The sequence below is a fragment of the Grammomys surdaster genome, unplaced genomic scaffold (genome assembly GCF_004785775.1).
Source record: "Grammomys surdaster isolate TR1022 unplaced genomic scaffold, NIH_TR_1.0 126187, whole genome shotgun sequence".
In the NCBI taxonomy this organism is placed as follows: Eukaryota; Metazoa; Chordata; class Mammalia; order Rodentia; family Muridae; genus Grammomys; species Grammomys surdaster.
Window position 1 is genome coordinate 5,020,468 of NW_021620993.1, and position 16,337 is coordinate 5,036,804.

The following is a 16,337-nucleotide window of genomic DNA, read 5'->3' on the forward strand; positions in this document are numbered from 1 at the left end:
CTTTGAGACCCTTGTCCTAGCTGATTGGAAGCCAGTCTTCTCTTGTCTGCCTTTGGATGAAGATGTAGAACTCTCAGCTCCTCCAGCCCCATATCTGTCTGGATGCTGCCATGCTTATGCCTTGATGATATGGGCTGAACCTCTGAACGTGTAAGTCAGCCCCAATTAAAAATTGTCCTTATAGACACCTTGGTCATGGTATCTGTTCACAGCAGTAAAACCCTAAAGACACCCAGACAACAGGGAAGGGTAATGGGGAAGAGGAGAAATAAAAGAAGAGGAAGCAGGAGAGAAGTGGGTAGGGAAAGGGATTTTAAGTGTTAAGAGTGAAGGAAAGACAAGGTGAGAAGACACAGTAGGGCAGAACAGCTACTCAAAACACACAAACTTAAGAGTTACAGAAGTGGAACCAGAGAGCAAAGGTATTGGAGAGGCAAAATTAAAAGCAAATTCTTGAGGTTTCAGGACAAAAAGAGGGCCAAGAGGGGCACACTGGAAGCATGGGAAAGGGTCTAATAACAGACGATGAAAGCACAAACAGGCAGAACACTACATGTGCTCTCCTCCACATGGGCTGACAGAGTACATAAACAGAAGCTCCGAACACTATCACTAGTTCTCAGTAAACAAGTTACACACTTGGGAAACATTAAGAAATACCAGGGCTAGGTGAATAATCTATTAAGTTCCTTTAAAAATTCTTTTAACTCTCATAGTTTCTGAGGCAAGGAAAGGAGCATTAACAAACAGAGAGGTATCCTGTGATCAAAAAGGCCATCTCAGTCTAACATTCACTTAGATCAGACTTGCCTGTGGGAAGACACACAGTGGACATGATCCTAAAAGGAAACACTCTCCATGGTTTTAGAATTAGACAAGCTATTCAAATTTTCACATGTAAAAATAGATACTATCCAGAAAATTCTAAAGAAAAATGGGAATTATATCAGGAAACCACAATAATTTTAAAATGTCCTTCTACAAGCACATGGTGGCTCATGTCTTTAGTCTCAGCACTTGGTAGGTAGAGGCAGGTAGATTACTGTGAGTCTGAGGCACTGAGGTTTGAGGCCAATTCTAGTCAAGCTAGGGCTCCAGTCTCAAAAATAATTAATGCATTAGTTACAAAAAAAAATTAAAATGTGCTATTAAATGAGTGAACAACAACATAATGAGTTAACAAAAACATAAATGAAACTATACAATCATGAGATCTTAACATTTGATAAAGATAGGATTTCACATCAATAAGGGTAAATCTACAAATCATTCTTAAATGCTGGGTAATTATGGAAAAAAAAGATGTAAACCCAGACACCATCATCCAAAGGCCAATACAAAGCTGAATCAGGGCCATCTAGCAAAAGAGTTCTCTAAACTGATAGAAAACCCTAACTGACAAGGGCACAAAGGTTATAGGTCTATAGTGAACATCTGCTTCTCTCCCCTGAAGCTACAATTTTGGTTTGTGTTGTGCAGTTGTACTATCTTATAAGGCTGACAGAGGGAGAAGGCACATGAAACCTGCTTGGCTTGGTTTTGTGTCTTCAGAACATGGCAATGAGCTTTACCTATAAACAGAACTATATACTGAGCCCCAGGAGTCCTTGAGATATGTCTTTCTAAATTCAAGGTATTCTTGGGGAGTCAATAAACAACACCCAGAGACCACAGATCCTTGCTCAAGTATAAAATTCCTAAATATCTGTAAAGCTTCTATAAACTAAACTAGAAGACAAGTGAGAAACAAAATTTAAATCCTATGTTACAGGGCTTCTTTCTATGTAAGCATGAACATGGGTACATGGAAATTCATGTTCAGAAATAAGCAGGGAGCAGTACCTTATAGTTGGCATGAGTAGCTTTCAGGACATCATGCAGTTTGAGGTAGGAAGGGAGATGGTAGAAACTTCCCAGTGAAGATGATTTACTTGCTGTGACAGGTCCTGAGGTGTCTGATTGTCGAGAGGCTTAGAAACAAACAAACAAAACAAAACACCAAAACCCAAAAATTAAACTTTAAAATCTAAGAAAAAAACTTTCTAAGTTTAACAGCAATTACTGCAATGATGACTTTTCAGAATGGTCTAGCAAAAACATTCAAGTCTTTTCCCTGACTTTTGAAGTATGTGCTCTGGGAGGTAGTGAGGAATTCAGTAAAATCCTAAGAACCTGAGAGTAAAGGAATGGAAAGAAGTGGCAGGCAGAAGAACATCAGCTGATGGAGTCATCTGTGGCCTCAGCTGACCAAACGGCTGAAGACAACCTCAGGATCTCTTGGTCTAAGTAAGGTTCCAGGGGCACATGGGGCTGACTCTGAGACAAACGAGCTCTGAGCCCATTCATTAAGTGCTGTGGAAATGTTCTGGAAACTGTAAAGGGTGTATACATTACTACACTGAGACTAAAGTGCCAAGTGCCAAGCAGAGCAGTCTCCTGTTCTTCATCTTTATTTAAATTTCTAAGGATTTCTCACTTGGAGGGCTTGGTTTGAGAGGTCATCGGTTACATTTTCAAGTCTGTAGCTTTTAAACAAGTAAATCCTCCTGCACTACTCTAGCCAATCTACTCTTTGGAAAGAGGATCTTTTAAGATTTCATAGTTAGTCAAAGAATACAGAACACTCACAGAGTAAAGAGACCTATTGTATAGTCCTGCTACAAGGTTAATTTATCAAATACATGAAAATCACCAGGAAGTTTTAAAGCTTTCTCACCAAAATAAAAAACAAAACAACAACAAAAAAAAGTCAAGTACTATGCTAAGGCATACATGAGGCTTACAGACAAGTGCTTTGCAGCATGTGTCTACGAAGCCTGCTGTGAGTGAACATCCACAGAAAGAAGGTAGCCACAGGACACAGGAATCACTCTGCTTCCCATCCCAAAAGGGCATAGATAGGACTCTGTTACTTCAACTATGTCAAAACTCTGGCCCTTTTGACCTGACATCTCCCCAAGTACAGGAGCCCCTCCAAACATCTGTGTGATGTCTAGACTCCTCCAAATCAGATGACTATCTCCACTGTGCCTTTCTGTCTCTGTTTTTAGGTAAGTTCTTACTTCATAAAACCAAACTGGCCTCAAACTCTCAATCCACTCTACCTCCTGAGCAGTTAAAGAAAGCGGTTCCACTGGCTTCCACTGTCTTGGTACCTCTCTCAAACAAATTCCTCATTTGCCTTATCAGAATTCTTCCCAAATCATAATCGTTTGTTTTGGACTACCACCCCCCCCCCCACGTCTACTCCTAGCCATCTTTGCCCTTTTAATAAAAACTCAGAGTTCTTCCTTGCAAGAAGGGAAGAAGGAAGTAAGCACAGAAAAGCAGGCTCCTTGTTATAGCTTTACTCTATAAAGTGATAGTTTATTACACAGACACTTGGGAAGCGCCCAGAGAGTTCTTCCCTGACTGTACTACAGGGGGTCAGCTCTCCTACTTACAGTGTTTACACTTCTGCACCACAGGCAGCCCTCTGCCCTCCAGAAATTGCTTCCTACCTGCACTGGCCTCACCGCCTTTCTTGGGACTCATCGGAGTAGATGCTTGTTCTCCTGGTTCTTTCTCCTTCCCTTTCCGTCGAATAGGACTTAGAGAAGGGGGATTTGTTAGAGAAGGCAAAGCTGCCTAAAATAAAAAAACAAAAATATAATGGGATAAAGCTAATACAGGAACCAAAACCTGAAACTACTAATATACAATTCCACTATGTATTGGAAAGTACTAGCCCAGGCAACTCATGGCCTTTGAGCTCCTATTACAGAGCTCAGATACTACAAAGATAACCCTACTTTCACCCACATAACTGTACATAGCAGGTATGGCTCTGAACTTCCTCACCAGCACTGAGAATAGGTTGGAGAAGGGAGAGCCTCCAGGGAATTAAAAGGACCTAAAGTCACTGACACCCCCAACCACGTCCCCTCTAAGAAAAGGCAATCAGGACATTTTATGTGAACTATCACATGAGTAAGCACAGTGAAACACTTACATTTTCATTTTTAAGTGAGGAAACAGTGTTCTGAATTAAGCCACCTGCTCAATGTCATAGCTAAAACCCAACAAGTCAATAGCCCATGCTCTCCAATATGCAACCCCAAGGATACTTGGGACAATCAGGCTCCTACACACAAAGAAGAAAGGTGACACAGGAGGATAGAGACAACATGGTAAGAGGCAGGCACATCAGGTCTTTGCTGTCTTCCCCACTCCCTTTCTGGCCTCAGCCTCTGCCCTACTCATCTGTTGAAATCAAGAAAATGCAATAGAGGGGGAGGGAGCTTCAGAATGAGGTCATGGTGGCAGGACCCTCATAAATAGAATCATTGCTCCTACAAAAAGAGACTCCAGGTGTTCCCTTTCCCCATCCTCCACAAGAAGGTCAGAATTAACCAGGGGTCAAATCTGTCAGTACCTTGATCTTAGAATTCTTAGCTTTTAGAACTGTGAGAATAAGTAGTCATTGAGGCCTTGCAATGACGGTAACCCAAACTGGGTGAGTCACTATGCACCTCTGATCCTCATCTATAAAGATAAGCAGCGTATCAGGATGAATGGCTGTGGCAAGGCAGTGAATAGAAGGAGGCAGGAAGGCTTCAGGGGGCAGGTGAGAAAATATCAAACTGAAGTAACTTTTGGTATAAAGAACCTGTTACAAATCCACCAAGCATATGAGGCCATTAGAACTGTCCAGGAGAAACACGCCCAGATAAAAAAAGCAGAGCAATGGCTATCCAGAGACAGGGGCATGGAAAGATTTTGGAGTCACAATTACAGGGCTGACTGTAGTCATGTCCACACAACTCTGTGGCATAATTTTATAAACAAAGCAAAACAACCATGTGGTGACCCACACTGTAATTCCAGTATTTGGCAGTTTGAGCTGAGAGAATCACCCATGAGTCAGAGGCCAGTCTGGGATACATAGTAAGTTTCAGGCCAGTTGGCCCAGACTCAAACAAAATTAAATTGCATAACTTGAATTTTACGGAATGTGAATTACCTCAATAATATGATTTCCAAAAATAGGCCAGTGCAGATACACTAGTTTATACCAGAATCCAGAAAAGAGAAGGTATGTATTAACGAACATGTACACTAATGCCAAAGAGATGTTTGTGCACATGGACATGTAGGTATACTTATGCTAATTTTTTTTTCTGAGACAGGGTTTCTCTGTGTAGCCCTGGCTGTCCTGGAAGACCAGGCTGGCCTCAAACTCAGAGATTTACTTGCTTCTGCCTCCCAAGTGCTGGAATTAAAGGCATGTACCACTACCACCCAACCTTATGTACATTTTTAAACAAAATATTTAATTGGAAAAATAAAGAATAGTGAGCTAAAATAAAACTATGGTGGCTCCTGTTTCTATCATGACAAAGTACAAAGTGTGAGAAGAGAACAGGTACAAAGGAGGGAAAGATAAGAAGGCCAGGCCCTGGTTAAGGCATTTGACACATTTGAGTCAGCCTCACAGAAGCATCACCAGGATAGTAGGCACACAGAACTAAGGCTCCACAGAGTTGAAGCCCCGACAGACATCAGTACATCAGCAGCCTGACTCCCTAGTGAATGGTTTAGTAGCCTATTTAGTCAGTTCAGCTCAGTCACACAGCCACATTTCAAAAACACAAGTGCCTCATGTGGTCAGTGACTACTGTTGTGGCTGGTACGGACATGGAAAATTTCCACAATGGCAGAAAGTCTCAGAGAATAGAAAGAAAGTAGGTGATCCACAGGATGGCACCTTTAACAGTAGACAAAAAAAACCCTGAACTAGACAGTGCAGGATATTGGAAGAAACACAGGAAGCCATATCACTCAGGGAAAAAAGTAGCCCAGAGGATAGAAAGGCTGTCAAAGTACCCATAAAACTGAAATGACTGCCATAGCAGGAAGTACCCTGAAAGGTGGCCATCAGAAGCCAGATAGACTGGAGTTGAAGAATGGATGGCTCAAGTAGGGGAATAGTGTTCCGCCAGAAAGGGCCAAAGACCTCAACACGCAAGTCCATGCCTGAGCAGACGGAGGGACTTTGTGGGTAGGGTGATTCTTCAAAGGCTTTATTGTGATGGGGAAAAGAAAGCAATGAAGGAACCTGGGAGATTAAGGGGAAATTATCACTTCTGAGCTTCCTGGCTGATATCAAAAAAGAATACAAAATAACTACATCTTTATGTTAAATAGTGTCTGAATAAGCTATTTTCTTCACTGATAGCAAGAAATAGAGAAGGAACAGACTAGTAACATGGGTGTTCAGTAAGTTCAGTAATTAAGCAGATGATAATGGCTGCCCCCAAGGAACACGTTACCTTGATTGCTGGTCCAGGAGTCACATCATCCAAGACATGAGCACAGATATTGATCACCTTCAGCAGGTGGGAGAAAAGCTGCTCCACCATGGGCACCAGAGTCCGATCCCCAAGAGCAGGCCAGATTTCCTCCTGTCTGGTGGCTGCTGAGTTGGCTTCTTCTTCAGAGGTCCATGAACTTCTCAGAGACTTGGGGGCACTTGCTGTGACATAGGCACACATATTACTCTACCTCCAATGTGTGAGGTGGGAAGTGGTTGTGGTTTAAGTGTCTCACTGATCTGTACTAACATATGGATGAACCTCTACATCTAAACAGATGTCTTGAACTCACATAAAAGTGCTACTTGGCCCCCAAGCCTCAATCTTTCAAAAAGTCACTATTCTCCACTATTCTCCAGCTATAGGTATGATCCTCACAACAGAGATGCAGTTGGAGATCAGGCCTGGAGATGCTGCCTCCATTATGCTTTCTACTCCCTTTCTCTACTCCTAAAAGTGCACTCATGGCTCCGTCTTTTCCCATAAACACCAGAACCTCCCTACAAGTTCCAGCCCAAACTTAAGTCAGGCTGAGAGATCTCCAGAAAACATACCAATGACAAACAGAACAAGTCACTAGTCCTCAGTTGGACCTGGTACCCTATCCCCAAGTAGATTCAATGTTTTCTGACCTGGCTAGCTGTATTCTCCATTCTTACTCCTGTCCTCAGGTGATATCCACAGTAACTTATAATCAATATTATATAATTTTTCAGTTTTCCAAATCTTTACATATGCAATATCTCACCTGGTATATCCTTTTCTATTAACCTATAAATCTGACCAAATAAGAATGTATACAACTGCTCTGCTGCTACTGTGCTTGTCTGCGTGTATCTCCTGCTACTCTATAACCCCTTGAAGAATACAACCCTACCTGTTATAGACCAAGCCTAGACCAAACCACTGCCTGCCACAGGGTACCCAGAAAACAAAACCCAAATGAGTTTATCCACAGTAAAATGGACTAAAAAAAAAAAATCACACCCAAATACCACCACCAAAGGCTCACTGAATTAAACCTCTTGTAACCTACACACACCCAAACCTAAAATACTCAGCACATAACTACCCCCTTCATACACATTCACATAAACAGGCAACATCTCAAATCTGGATTAAGGAAAATGACTGTCCCCCCCAAAACCAGCTGTCCCCCAAAATAACAATCGTGTTCTTATAACCTGAGTAACGGTCACCAGCAAATCAGAACTAAGTCTAAGAGCCTATCTCTGCCAGTACCTGCTAGCAAGTTTCCAGCCAAAATCAAGGCATCCTGATGGGCTGAGAGATCCAGTGGGAACCAAGCTGATGAAAGCAAGGTGAGAATCATGGAGGCCATCCCAACAGTGCAGCTCTTCCTGGACTCATCAGAGGCACTCAGTGGGGGCACTCTGAAAGCAGACATTTCCAAAGTCAAACTTGAAGTTTCAAACCCCCTGAAAATATGCCATGAGCCACCCATTTTATCTTTTTACCTTGTTTGTTGATGTGGTTTGGGTTACTTAAGAAAGGGTCTCACTCTCATTAATGTAGTCCTCAGGGCCTGGAACACACTATGCAGCCTGTGCTGTGCTGCAAAATGTGTCAAACTTCCTACCTCTGCTTAACAAGTACTGAGGTTACAGGTGTGAGCCACTATCATTTTAAAACTGCTAACCAACTAACACTCTTCCTGTAAATCACAACCAAATGACAAAAGTCATCTGGGAAATAAAATCACACAGTAGAGGGTTCATTGAAAGAACTAGAATGATTCTTCTGATGAAGTTCAAATTTTCTTCCCCTTTTGACTTAGCAGACTGTACTCCAATGTCAAAGTTGCTCAAAAGTGCAGAACCTATGACTGGAACCTGTAATTGTTCAGTCAGGATTCACAGAAAAACAGAACAATCACTCTAAATGACAAAGCATGCAACTGTTAGTTGGCCACATATTTACACTCAGAAGACATCTTTAGATTTCCTTCCAGATATGATGGGAACTCCCAAAGTTTCTCAGTCATCAGCACAAGTGAAGGTTTGCTTATTAGTGCTGAGAAAACTAAGTTATACGCAGATGGCAGTAGGGCATCTACTGGAGAAATTATTTTGTAAGGGAACATAACAGACGTACACTATTTCCTAGAGCAGACTCTTACAGCTCATCACAATTCTGGATGCTGACTGACTTTTATTACCTAGTAATTTTAGAAAGAATCAAACTAATGAGAAAGTTTTTCTCTGCATATGAAAATTCCTTAATGAGCCCACAGATGATACCCTCAGACCCCTAAAGATGCTTACAAGCACCTGACATTCATACGAGTCACAACTGTTTCAGCATCCCCAATAGTTTCTTCACTGATTTCACATATCTTACATGACAGAAACAAAGGTTCCAGCATATATTTTTCAAAAAAAGGCAAAGAGATCCAACATAAAAGGAAAAGGAAGGGAAAAAAGGGGAAGGGGATTAGAGTAGAAAGAAAAAGAAAGACCCTGCAGCTGTGCTTGTTCTGGGTAGGTAGTTGACTTGCACACTGAAGAATGTACATACCCACAGTGCCATCCTAAACTCCAAGTGCAAACTGGAAAGGCCGCTGAGAGAAGACACAAGGCTTCACAGCATCCAAACTGCAAAAGAAAGGAATGGGAAAATCACATTCAAACACCACCAAAGGCTTATTGAATTAAACCTATACACACACAAAACAAATTAAATAAAAATTGAGACCTGTAAGTAACTACAAGGTAGTCATCCTACCACTGGACACTGTATGCTTTAAACAACAGAGCTGGAGAACTCACAGAAAGGCAGCCAGCAGCTCCTGCTAGGAACTCTAATTGTCCAGGGAGACTCAAAGTCTCTCTAGAAGTCTCTCTCTCTTCCTCCCTCAAGACCTCAGCTCAAAATGATTGAAATAAACCTCCAGATCAGACCCATGCTTTAACATGTGCAAATCACAATTAAAATGAATTTTGTATCTTGAACAAATTTAAATTTGAAAGGCAAGACAAATTTGTAAAGACAAAAGACAAATTTGAAAGTTTGCAAGACAGCTGAAATCTCAACAATGTCCAAGTATTTCTTCCACTGGACAAATAAAGGTCTTTCAAGGAACCATTACATAATAAAATGGCAAAATGTTCCTCTTTCTGATTTTAAAAGTTACATGTGATTATTTTAGAAAGTTTATGAATACTTTAAAATTTTAAGTAAGAAAATGAAAGTCACAATCCTCAAAATCATCCTAGCAATTTTCTGCTTGTCCTTCTTCTGAGTTTGTAAAGACTGGACACATAAATATTACTTTTCTAACCTAGAATCAAACTACATTTCCAAGACATTTTTATTCTATCTGTCATCAACATTAAAACTTAGGTTACATGTCTCCATATCATTAAAATTCTCCAAAGCAATATATCAACAGGTGTCTAACATATTACTGTATGTTATTTTAGTATTTTATTGTACTTGAAATATAATCATTCTTGGATTTTCATATATTAGCTCTTATCCAGTTTCAATGTGATTTTAAAAAAAAGGAATTGACACTTCTCATCTAATCCTTTAGTATAAGTTACAAAGTCAGAGTCATTCTAGAGGCATTCTAAATTTCTGGTACATTATCAACTCAGATTATGAGGTTTTAAAATTTATACTTAAATTATATTTATGCCACATGCACATATAGAGTTCAAAGGACTTGTGGGGGTCTGTTCTCTCCCTTCAAATGTATGGGTCCTAGGGATCTGATTCAGGCCATTAGGCTAAAAACCTGCTGCCCCATCTGGAGAGCCTGTTTTAGATTTGTTTTGTTTTTTTGAAACAGGGTTTCTCTGTGTAGCACTGGCTGTCCTGAAAATCACTATGTAGACCAGGCTGGCCTCAAACTCTAGATCTACCTGTCTCTGTCTTCCAAGTGCTAAGATTAAAGACATGAGCCAACATCACCCAGCCCATTTTAGAACTTTTATATGATGACTTTCTAGGTTGGATAAATTATTTACAACGAGTTCCTTATAAAGCACCTCAAGAGAGAGAACCCTCACACAGGTCCTTCCCATTGTAAAAGACATGCAAGGTGATCATCTTAAGCCCAAGTGAGGAGACTTACTGTGAGTGCCCGTGTAGTTGACGTAATGAGTTCATGAGAAACTGCGGCAACAACTCTTGAGAGGTTGTTTTCCATGGTGACATCTGTTATACTTGGCAGTAAGCTATAGCCTCTATAGATTCTAGTAAGAAAAAAAATACAAAGGCTCTAAAAGCATTTTTCATGATCAAATGACATTTAAAAGTTTATGATTAAGGTCCAGAAGAAAGTAAAGCAGCATTGACTTTAGAGTAAAATAGAAGCTGAGAATGAGGCTGGGGTCTGGCTCAGTAGTAGAGCACTTGCTTAGCATGCAAAAGGCCTCTCCAAAAAGACTGGAATAAGTTTGTTCATCATTTAAAAAAGGAAAATCGAAAATCAAAAATCAAAAAACAAAAAACAAACAAAAAACTCCTGACTTCTCCTTCACTAGATACCCCCCCCACACACACACACATTCTTTACAGTGTGCTGTTGGCTGATTTTGTTTTTCTTTTTTTTTTTGGTTTTTTAAGACAGGGCTTCTGTCTGTTCTGGCTGTTCTGGAACTCACTCTGTAGACCAGGCTGGCCTTAAACTCAGAAATCCACCTGTCTCTGCCTCCCAAGTGCTGGGATTAAAGGTGTGCGCCACCACTGCCCGGCTGATTTTTTTTTTCTTAAGTTGGTTTTTCCATGAGAAAAGATGAGGGTCATTTAGGAGTAATGACTTTAAAATTTGATGAGTTGAATTCCAAATTCAGGGAAAAAAAATATCAAATTACTATGTGGGCTTGGAAGTCATTTGGCTGAGTTGTATGTGTGTTGTTTCAAATCATCAAAAGAGAAAAGTATCCTGTAAATCCAGTCTTAAGAAGAATTTAAAAGACAACCATCCTAAGGGCATGTTTTACTACTGTTACTACAATCTTCCTTACAAACCAGAGTTCCCAAGAAACCTGTACATTCACCGGAACCTTCTTGCTCTGCCAATCTACTGGCCAGGTAGGACAGATTATGTGGCCAATGAACCTGCCTATGCCCTAGCAACACAGGCCTGAGAATCAAGACTACGCACAGCAGTCTGACACTTGGCATGAGCCCACCCATTCATTAGCTAAATTCACTAAAAGAGTGAAAATTTTCCATGGACAGATTTTCAGACGGCATTTGTCATTCACTAACAATACTAAAAATAAAAAAAGACAAAAAACAAAAAATTTGTATTTAAAAAAAAATTAAAAATTGTATTTTTAATACTAAAAATACAATTATCAGATGAAGAACTTAAAGAACTCATTGCAAGACTGAGGACATCACTGTTATTTGACTGAGACCACAGGGGGCTATGGCAAACCATGATGTCAGATAAATACTCTATTAATGAACAAGGCCTCCTCTTTTAGGGGCTGCATATGGTTTTAAGAAAAGAGATGAGGAAAGCGGGCACCATGGGAGACATACTTTGCTGACAAAGCAAGGTGCTATGGGCAGTGTACCTGGTTATGGTGCTGACGGAGAAGTGCGATGGTGGCTGCGTCTCATGCATGAGGAGCTTCAGGTAAACACTGCTTTGATCTCTTGCTACAGCCACGACTGGATCCGCCTGTCCTTGGTCACACTTATAAAACAGCTTTGGGATAAGCCTGTCGTGAAAGGAAAACTGATCTACACAGAAGATACGTGAAATTCACCCATCACTACTCCTTTCCCCAGATGGCTAACCCAAGCAATGCCCACAACAGCCATCAGAGCTGTGCACAGCAATTACACCCAGGAGGTAGAAAGCAGCAGAACTCTCATTCTTAGTGCTGATCTCTAAACTACAAATTTGACAATGAAAACACATTAGTTTTACAATAAAAGGCTAGTGATTTGGTTTTTTTCAAATTATCACTTTATTAAGTTCTTTTTAAATAATTAAGTGGGATTCCTTCTGCCTTTCCCATTCTCTTACTATATATTTCAACCAAAGAGTAAAGAGATAAATACTGGTAAAACACCTTGTTAATGATGTTGCAGCAACATGTCGAACCCTGGGGTCTTCATCTCCAAGCAAATAAATGACCACATTATTGAGTACTCGTTCTTGTAGTTTTAGAAACTTTAGAGAGACAGAAAATAAAAATAAATTTAAATTCCTTAATGTTGTTTTTGTTGTTGTTTTATTTGGGGGAGTTTGGATTTTTTGAAATACAGTCTTATTATGTGGCTTTGGCTAGTCTGAAATTCACTATTTAGATAAGATTGGCTAGTGTTGAATTCACCAAGATCTGCCTGCCTCTGTCTTCCAAGTGCTGGAATTAAAGGCATGGCCCACTATATCCAGCTAGTTAAGAAAGGGACTTTGGAAAGCTAGTCAGGAAGAATTCAGGATGACTTATTTTAAACCCATGGCATATACTGACAAGTTTCATGACATAAAGTGTTAAATATATAGCACAACACAGGCATTCAGCAGAACTTCACACCACTAGGGAGACCCTCCTAAGACAATTTCCAGAAGATAAGGTCCACAGTCTCACAAAATGAATTGCTTACCCCTGTATAATGATGAGCCCCTCGGTGTAAACTTTCTGCTTTTGCCTCCAAAAAACTCACCAGCCTAACAAAAGAGCACATTCAACAGAGATGTCATTCACTTAGCAAACAGTGAATGACCTGTAGCCCTCAGAGAGCTCAACATGAAAGCAGTCTCTCAGAGGCAGTCTAAATGTCTTCTTCTATAAGTTCTTGACTAAACAAGTGAGCACTGGATAAACCGTTTTTCATCTAAATACAAACCTACTACTTCAAGCGTAAGTGTTCCATGACTGAGCTTAAACAGAGAGAGGACAAGTACACTGAAATTCCCACCTAAGTGACCAGCTGTGGGCCCCATTCCACAGTCCTAATTGCAATGACAGAATAATCCTTCTTTCAGAGATAGTCTGAAGATGAGACACAAAAATCCATAGGATCTACAGTAGCTTTAAAAAATCAAACAAACAGGCTGGAGAGATGGTTCCATGGTTAAGAGCATTGGCTGCTCGAGCATTGGCTGCTCTTACAGAGGAGCAGAGTTTGATTCCCAGAAGCTACAAACAGCTCACAACTGTTTATAACTCCAGTTTCAAGGGTTATAACTCCCTTTTCTGGATTCCATGGGCACTACATGCATATGGTACACACACATACATGCAGGCAAACAAAAAAACAAAAACAAGCAAACAAGCAAAGAATAGTAACCACACAGAAAAAAAAATATGAATAATAAATGAACATTTCCCTTCTAAAAGAAACTGTTAAAAGAACCTGCTAACTAAAACTTACTCTGAGGAAATGAAAGATGCAACATGTTAAGTATTGGAATTTTTGTTTCTAGAAAGAGAGTGAGTAGAGTGTGTGTGTGTGCGCACGCGCGTGTGTGCGTGCGTGCGCGTGCGTGCGTGTGTGATATTTCTCAGGAGCCATCTACCTTGTAGATTTTTTTGGGGGGGGGTGGGTAAGGGACATTTAATGGTTAAAAAAATGTGTATTTAGAATTATCCAGCTGGACTCAGTTTAGATAATCTCAATTTTGTTTGCAGTATCCAAAGCATCATAATCAGGAAGTAGTCAAACATGCTGTCTTCTCTCCATCAGGCCTGATCAGGTTACTGACTTTGGCCACATCAACGTCACAGAGCTGTTTATAGCCTGCTAGATCCTGTGCTTGTTGGTCTTGAGAACCACAATGAACAGAGTTGTCTCCTAGCTTCTTCATGACTGACTGGGTAGGGGACAGAATAGATGATGGTGGAACTGTCAAGCTTTATTTATCCTAGGAGTGTTCTTATAAGGGTTTGTGGACTGCCCAAGGGGAAAGTAGAGGGTATTAGGAAACCTTCCATACTGCTTCCCGACTTTGACTGTCTTAACTCTGTCTTTAGCTTTGGGAGGGGCAAGAGTTCTCTACTTCACTTTCAGCACTATCCTGGCAAAAAGCCACCTTTTTCTTTGAGACAAGGACTCTTCCTGCTAAGCTAGGCAAAGTGACTGACCAGCAAGGTCCATGGACCCTGCTGCCTCCACTTCTCCAGGACTTCGGTTACCACTGCCTCTGCTTTCACATGAGCGCTGCTATCAAGCTCAAGTTCTGTCTGTGTGGCCATCACCCATCTCCCCAGTCATCAAGTTTTCTTTTAAACTGTAACCAAATACCATTCATCTATCTTCCATAAATCAGAATAAAGGTAAGTACACTAAAAACGAAAACAAAAACAAAAAACCAGAGTTGATAGCCTGTTTAAATAAACAAACAACTCAGTGGGGCTAGAAAGATAGCTCAGAATTTAAAAACAACAACAACAACAAATCCCTTTCTGATCTTCCAGAGAACTGGAGTGCAGTCCTCAGCAGCCATATTGGGAGGCTTCACAGCATCTAACTCTGATCCAGGGATATGACACCTCTGGCCTTCTCAGGCACTTGCATTCATGTACACAAACCCACATGCCCAATACAGACATATATATTTAGAAATAATTAAAAATAATAAAACTATTTTTTTCACTCCAACCATCTAGAAAACCAGGACAACCAGAAACATCTATCCACTTAAAATATCAAAATCTCCAAGTTCAGAGTTCAATAAAAAGTACTATGAATTATCACATGTTGTTAACTGCAGACGATCCAAAGAGGCAGTACACATAACAGTCATGCCAACTACAGAGACCTCGGGACTTTTAGCTTTTAAATTGAACTTCTGAATCGGAACTTGGTTCCCTTACCTGAAGTCAATCTCTGCAAGAGTTTCCAGCAGTTCAGTCCTCACCAGCCAGTAGGAGCTGTTCTTCAGAGGCAGCATGTCAATAAGCAGTTGTAATCCCAAGTCACTGTAGCTGCTGCTGCAAAGACTCAGGACACAGTGCTGAAGGCCCAGCCCATGGGAGAAGGCATCAGGTCAGACACCTCATCTTAAAACCGCACTCTCATGCATGCACCTGTTTTGTGCTAGTCTATTTTTAAGTAGCAATAAGAATGCTACAGGTTCCCAGAAGTATTCACAATACAGCTTTATCTTACTATGCTTGAGTTTAAAAGTAAATGTGCCCATTACACAGAACTTTTGTATCTTTCTGCCTCTGATTACTTCCCCTTGTCTTTTGAGCCTCAGGAACATTGGTTTACGAGATGACACAATATAGTCCTGTCACACGTGAAAAGAAGTTTCAGGCCCAGCATAAGGAGAAGAGACCCTATTAAAGAGTATCTTAGATGTGACTAGACTTCTTTGATGTACAAGGAAGCACAGTGGATCTTGTATTGCTACAGTGCCTACAGCCTCAGAGCTTAAAGACATTAATTATCCTGCGTTATCCTATACATGAATGACACACATATATCCACAGCATAGCACCTCTGCTATCAGCATGCCTCCTTTGCTCAAAAGATACTACTAACTGAAACTTAACTTTAAAAAAAATGGTGCTGGAAGCTGGAAAGATGGCTCACTGGTTAAAAGTGCCTACTTATTGCTCTTTTGAAGGACCCGAGTTGGGTTCCCAGTATCCACATCAGGTGGCTCATAGCCACCTTTTCTTTCTCTCTCTCTCTCTCTCTCTCTCTCTCTCTCTCTCTCTCTCACACACACACACACACACACACACGCACACACACCACTAGAAAAATATTACTGTGAGGTCATTAAATTTTAAAAAAGGATGATAGTCCCCCTCCCGAGACTTAATCACTGTTTTTGTTTTGATTTTCTCCAGTTAAGTTTTCTGCTATTGAATGGCCAATTGTGACTTATGATCTAGCTAATAGGAAATGTTCCACCTTACTGTCACATGAGGAACCAAGGCTCTTTTAACAAAAGGCCAATTAAATAATACCCATAATTTCATTGCAGCTCAACATTCTAGTATCTTAAAACAGTATTTTTTTAAAAAATCAATAAAT

The 16,337-nt window shown here is 40.5% G+C and overlaps 1 protein-coding gene across 4 annotated transcripts in view; it reads right to left on the reverse strand.

Moving 5' to 3' along the window:
* The window catches only part of Htt (huntingtin), a 140,813-nt gene that overhangs the window by 69,090 nt on the left and 55,386 nt on the right, over window positions 1-16,337 (reverse strand). For all 4 annotated transcript variants that reach the window (XM_028758313.1, XM_028758315.1, XM_028758314.1 and 1 more), the window contains 10 exons: window positions 15,164-15,303; window positions 12,951-13,014; window positions 12,413-12,513; window positions 11,909-12,055; window positions 10,453-10,573; window positions 8,892-8,968; window positions 7,596-7,747; window positions 6,312-6,514; window positions 3,501-3,627; window positions 1,843-1,970 (listed from right to left, as the gene is read on the reverse strand). In XM_028758313.1, coding sequence (XP_028614146.1) covers window positions 1,843-1,970; window positions 3,501-3,627; window positions 6,312-6,514; window positions 7,596-7,747; window positions 8,892-8,968; window positions 10,453-10,573; window positions 11,909-12,055; window positions 12,413-12,513; window positions 12,951-13,014; window positions 15,164-15,303 — 1,260 coding nt within the window. The remainder of the gene's footprint in view (window positions 1-1,842; window positions 1,971-3,500; window positions 3,628-6,311; window positions 6,515-7,595; window positions 7,748-8,891; window positions 8,969-10,452; window positions 10,574-11,908; window positions 12,056-12,412; window positions 12,514-12,950; window positions 13,015-15,163; window positions 15,304-16,337) is intronic.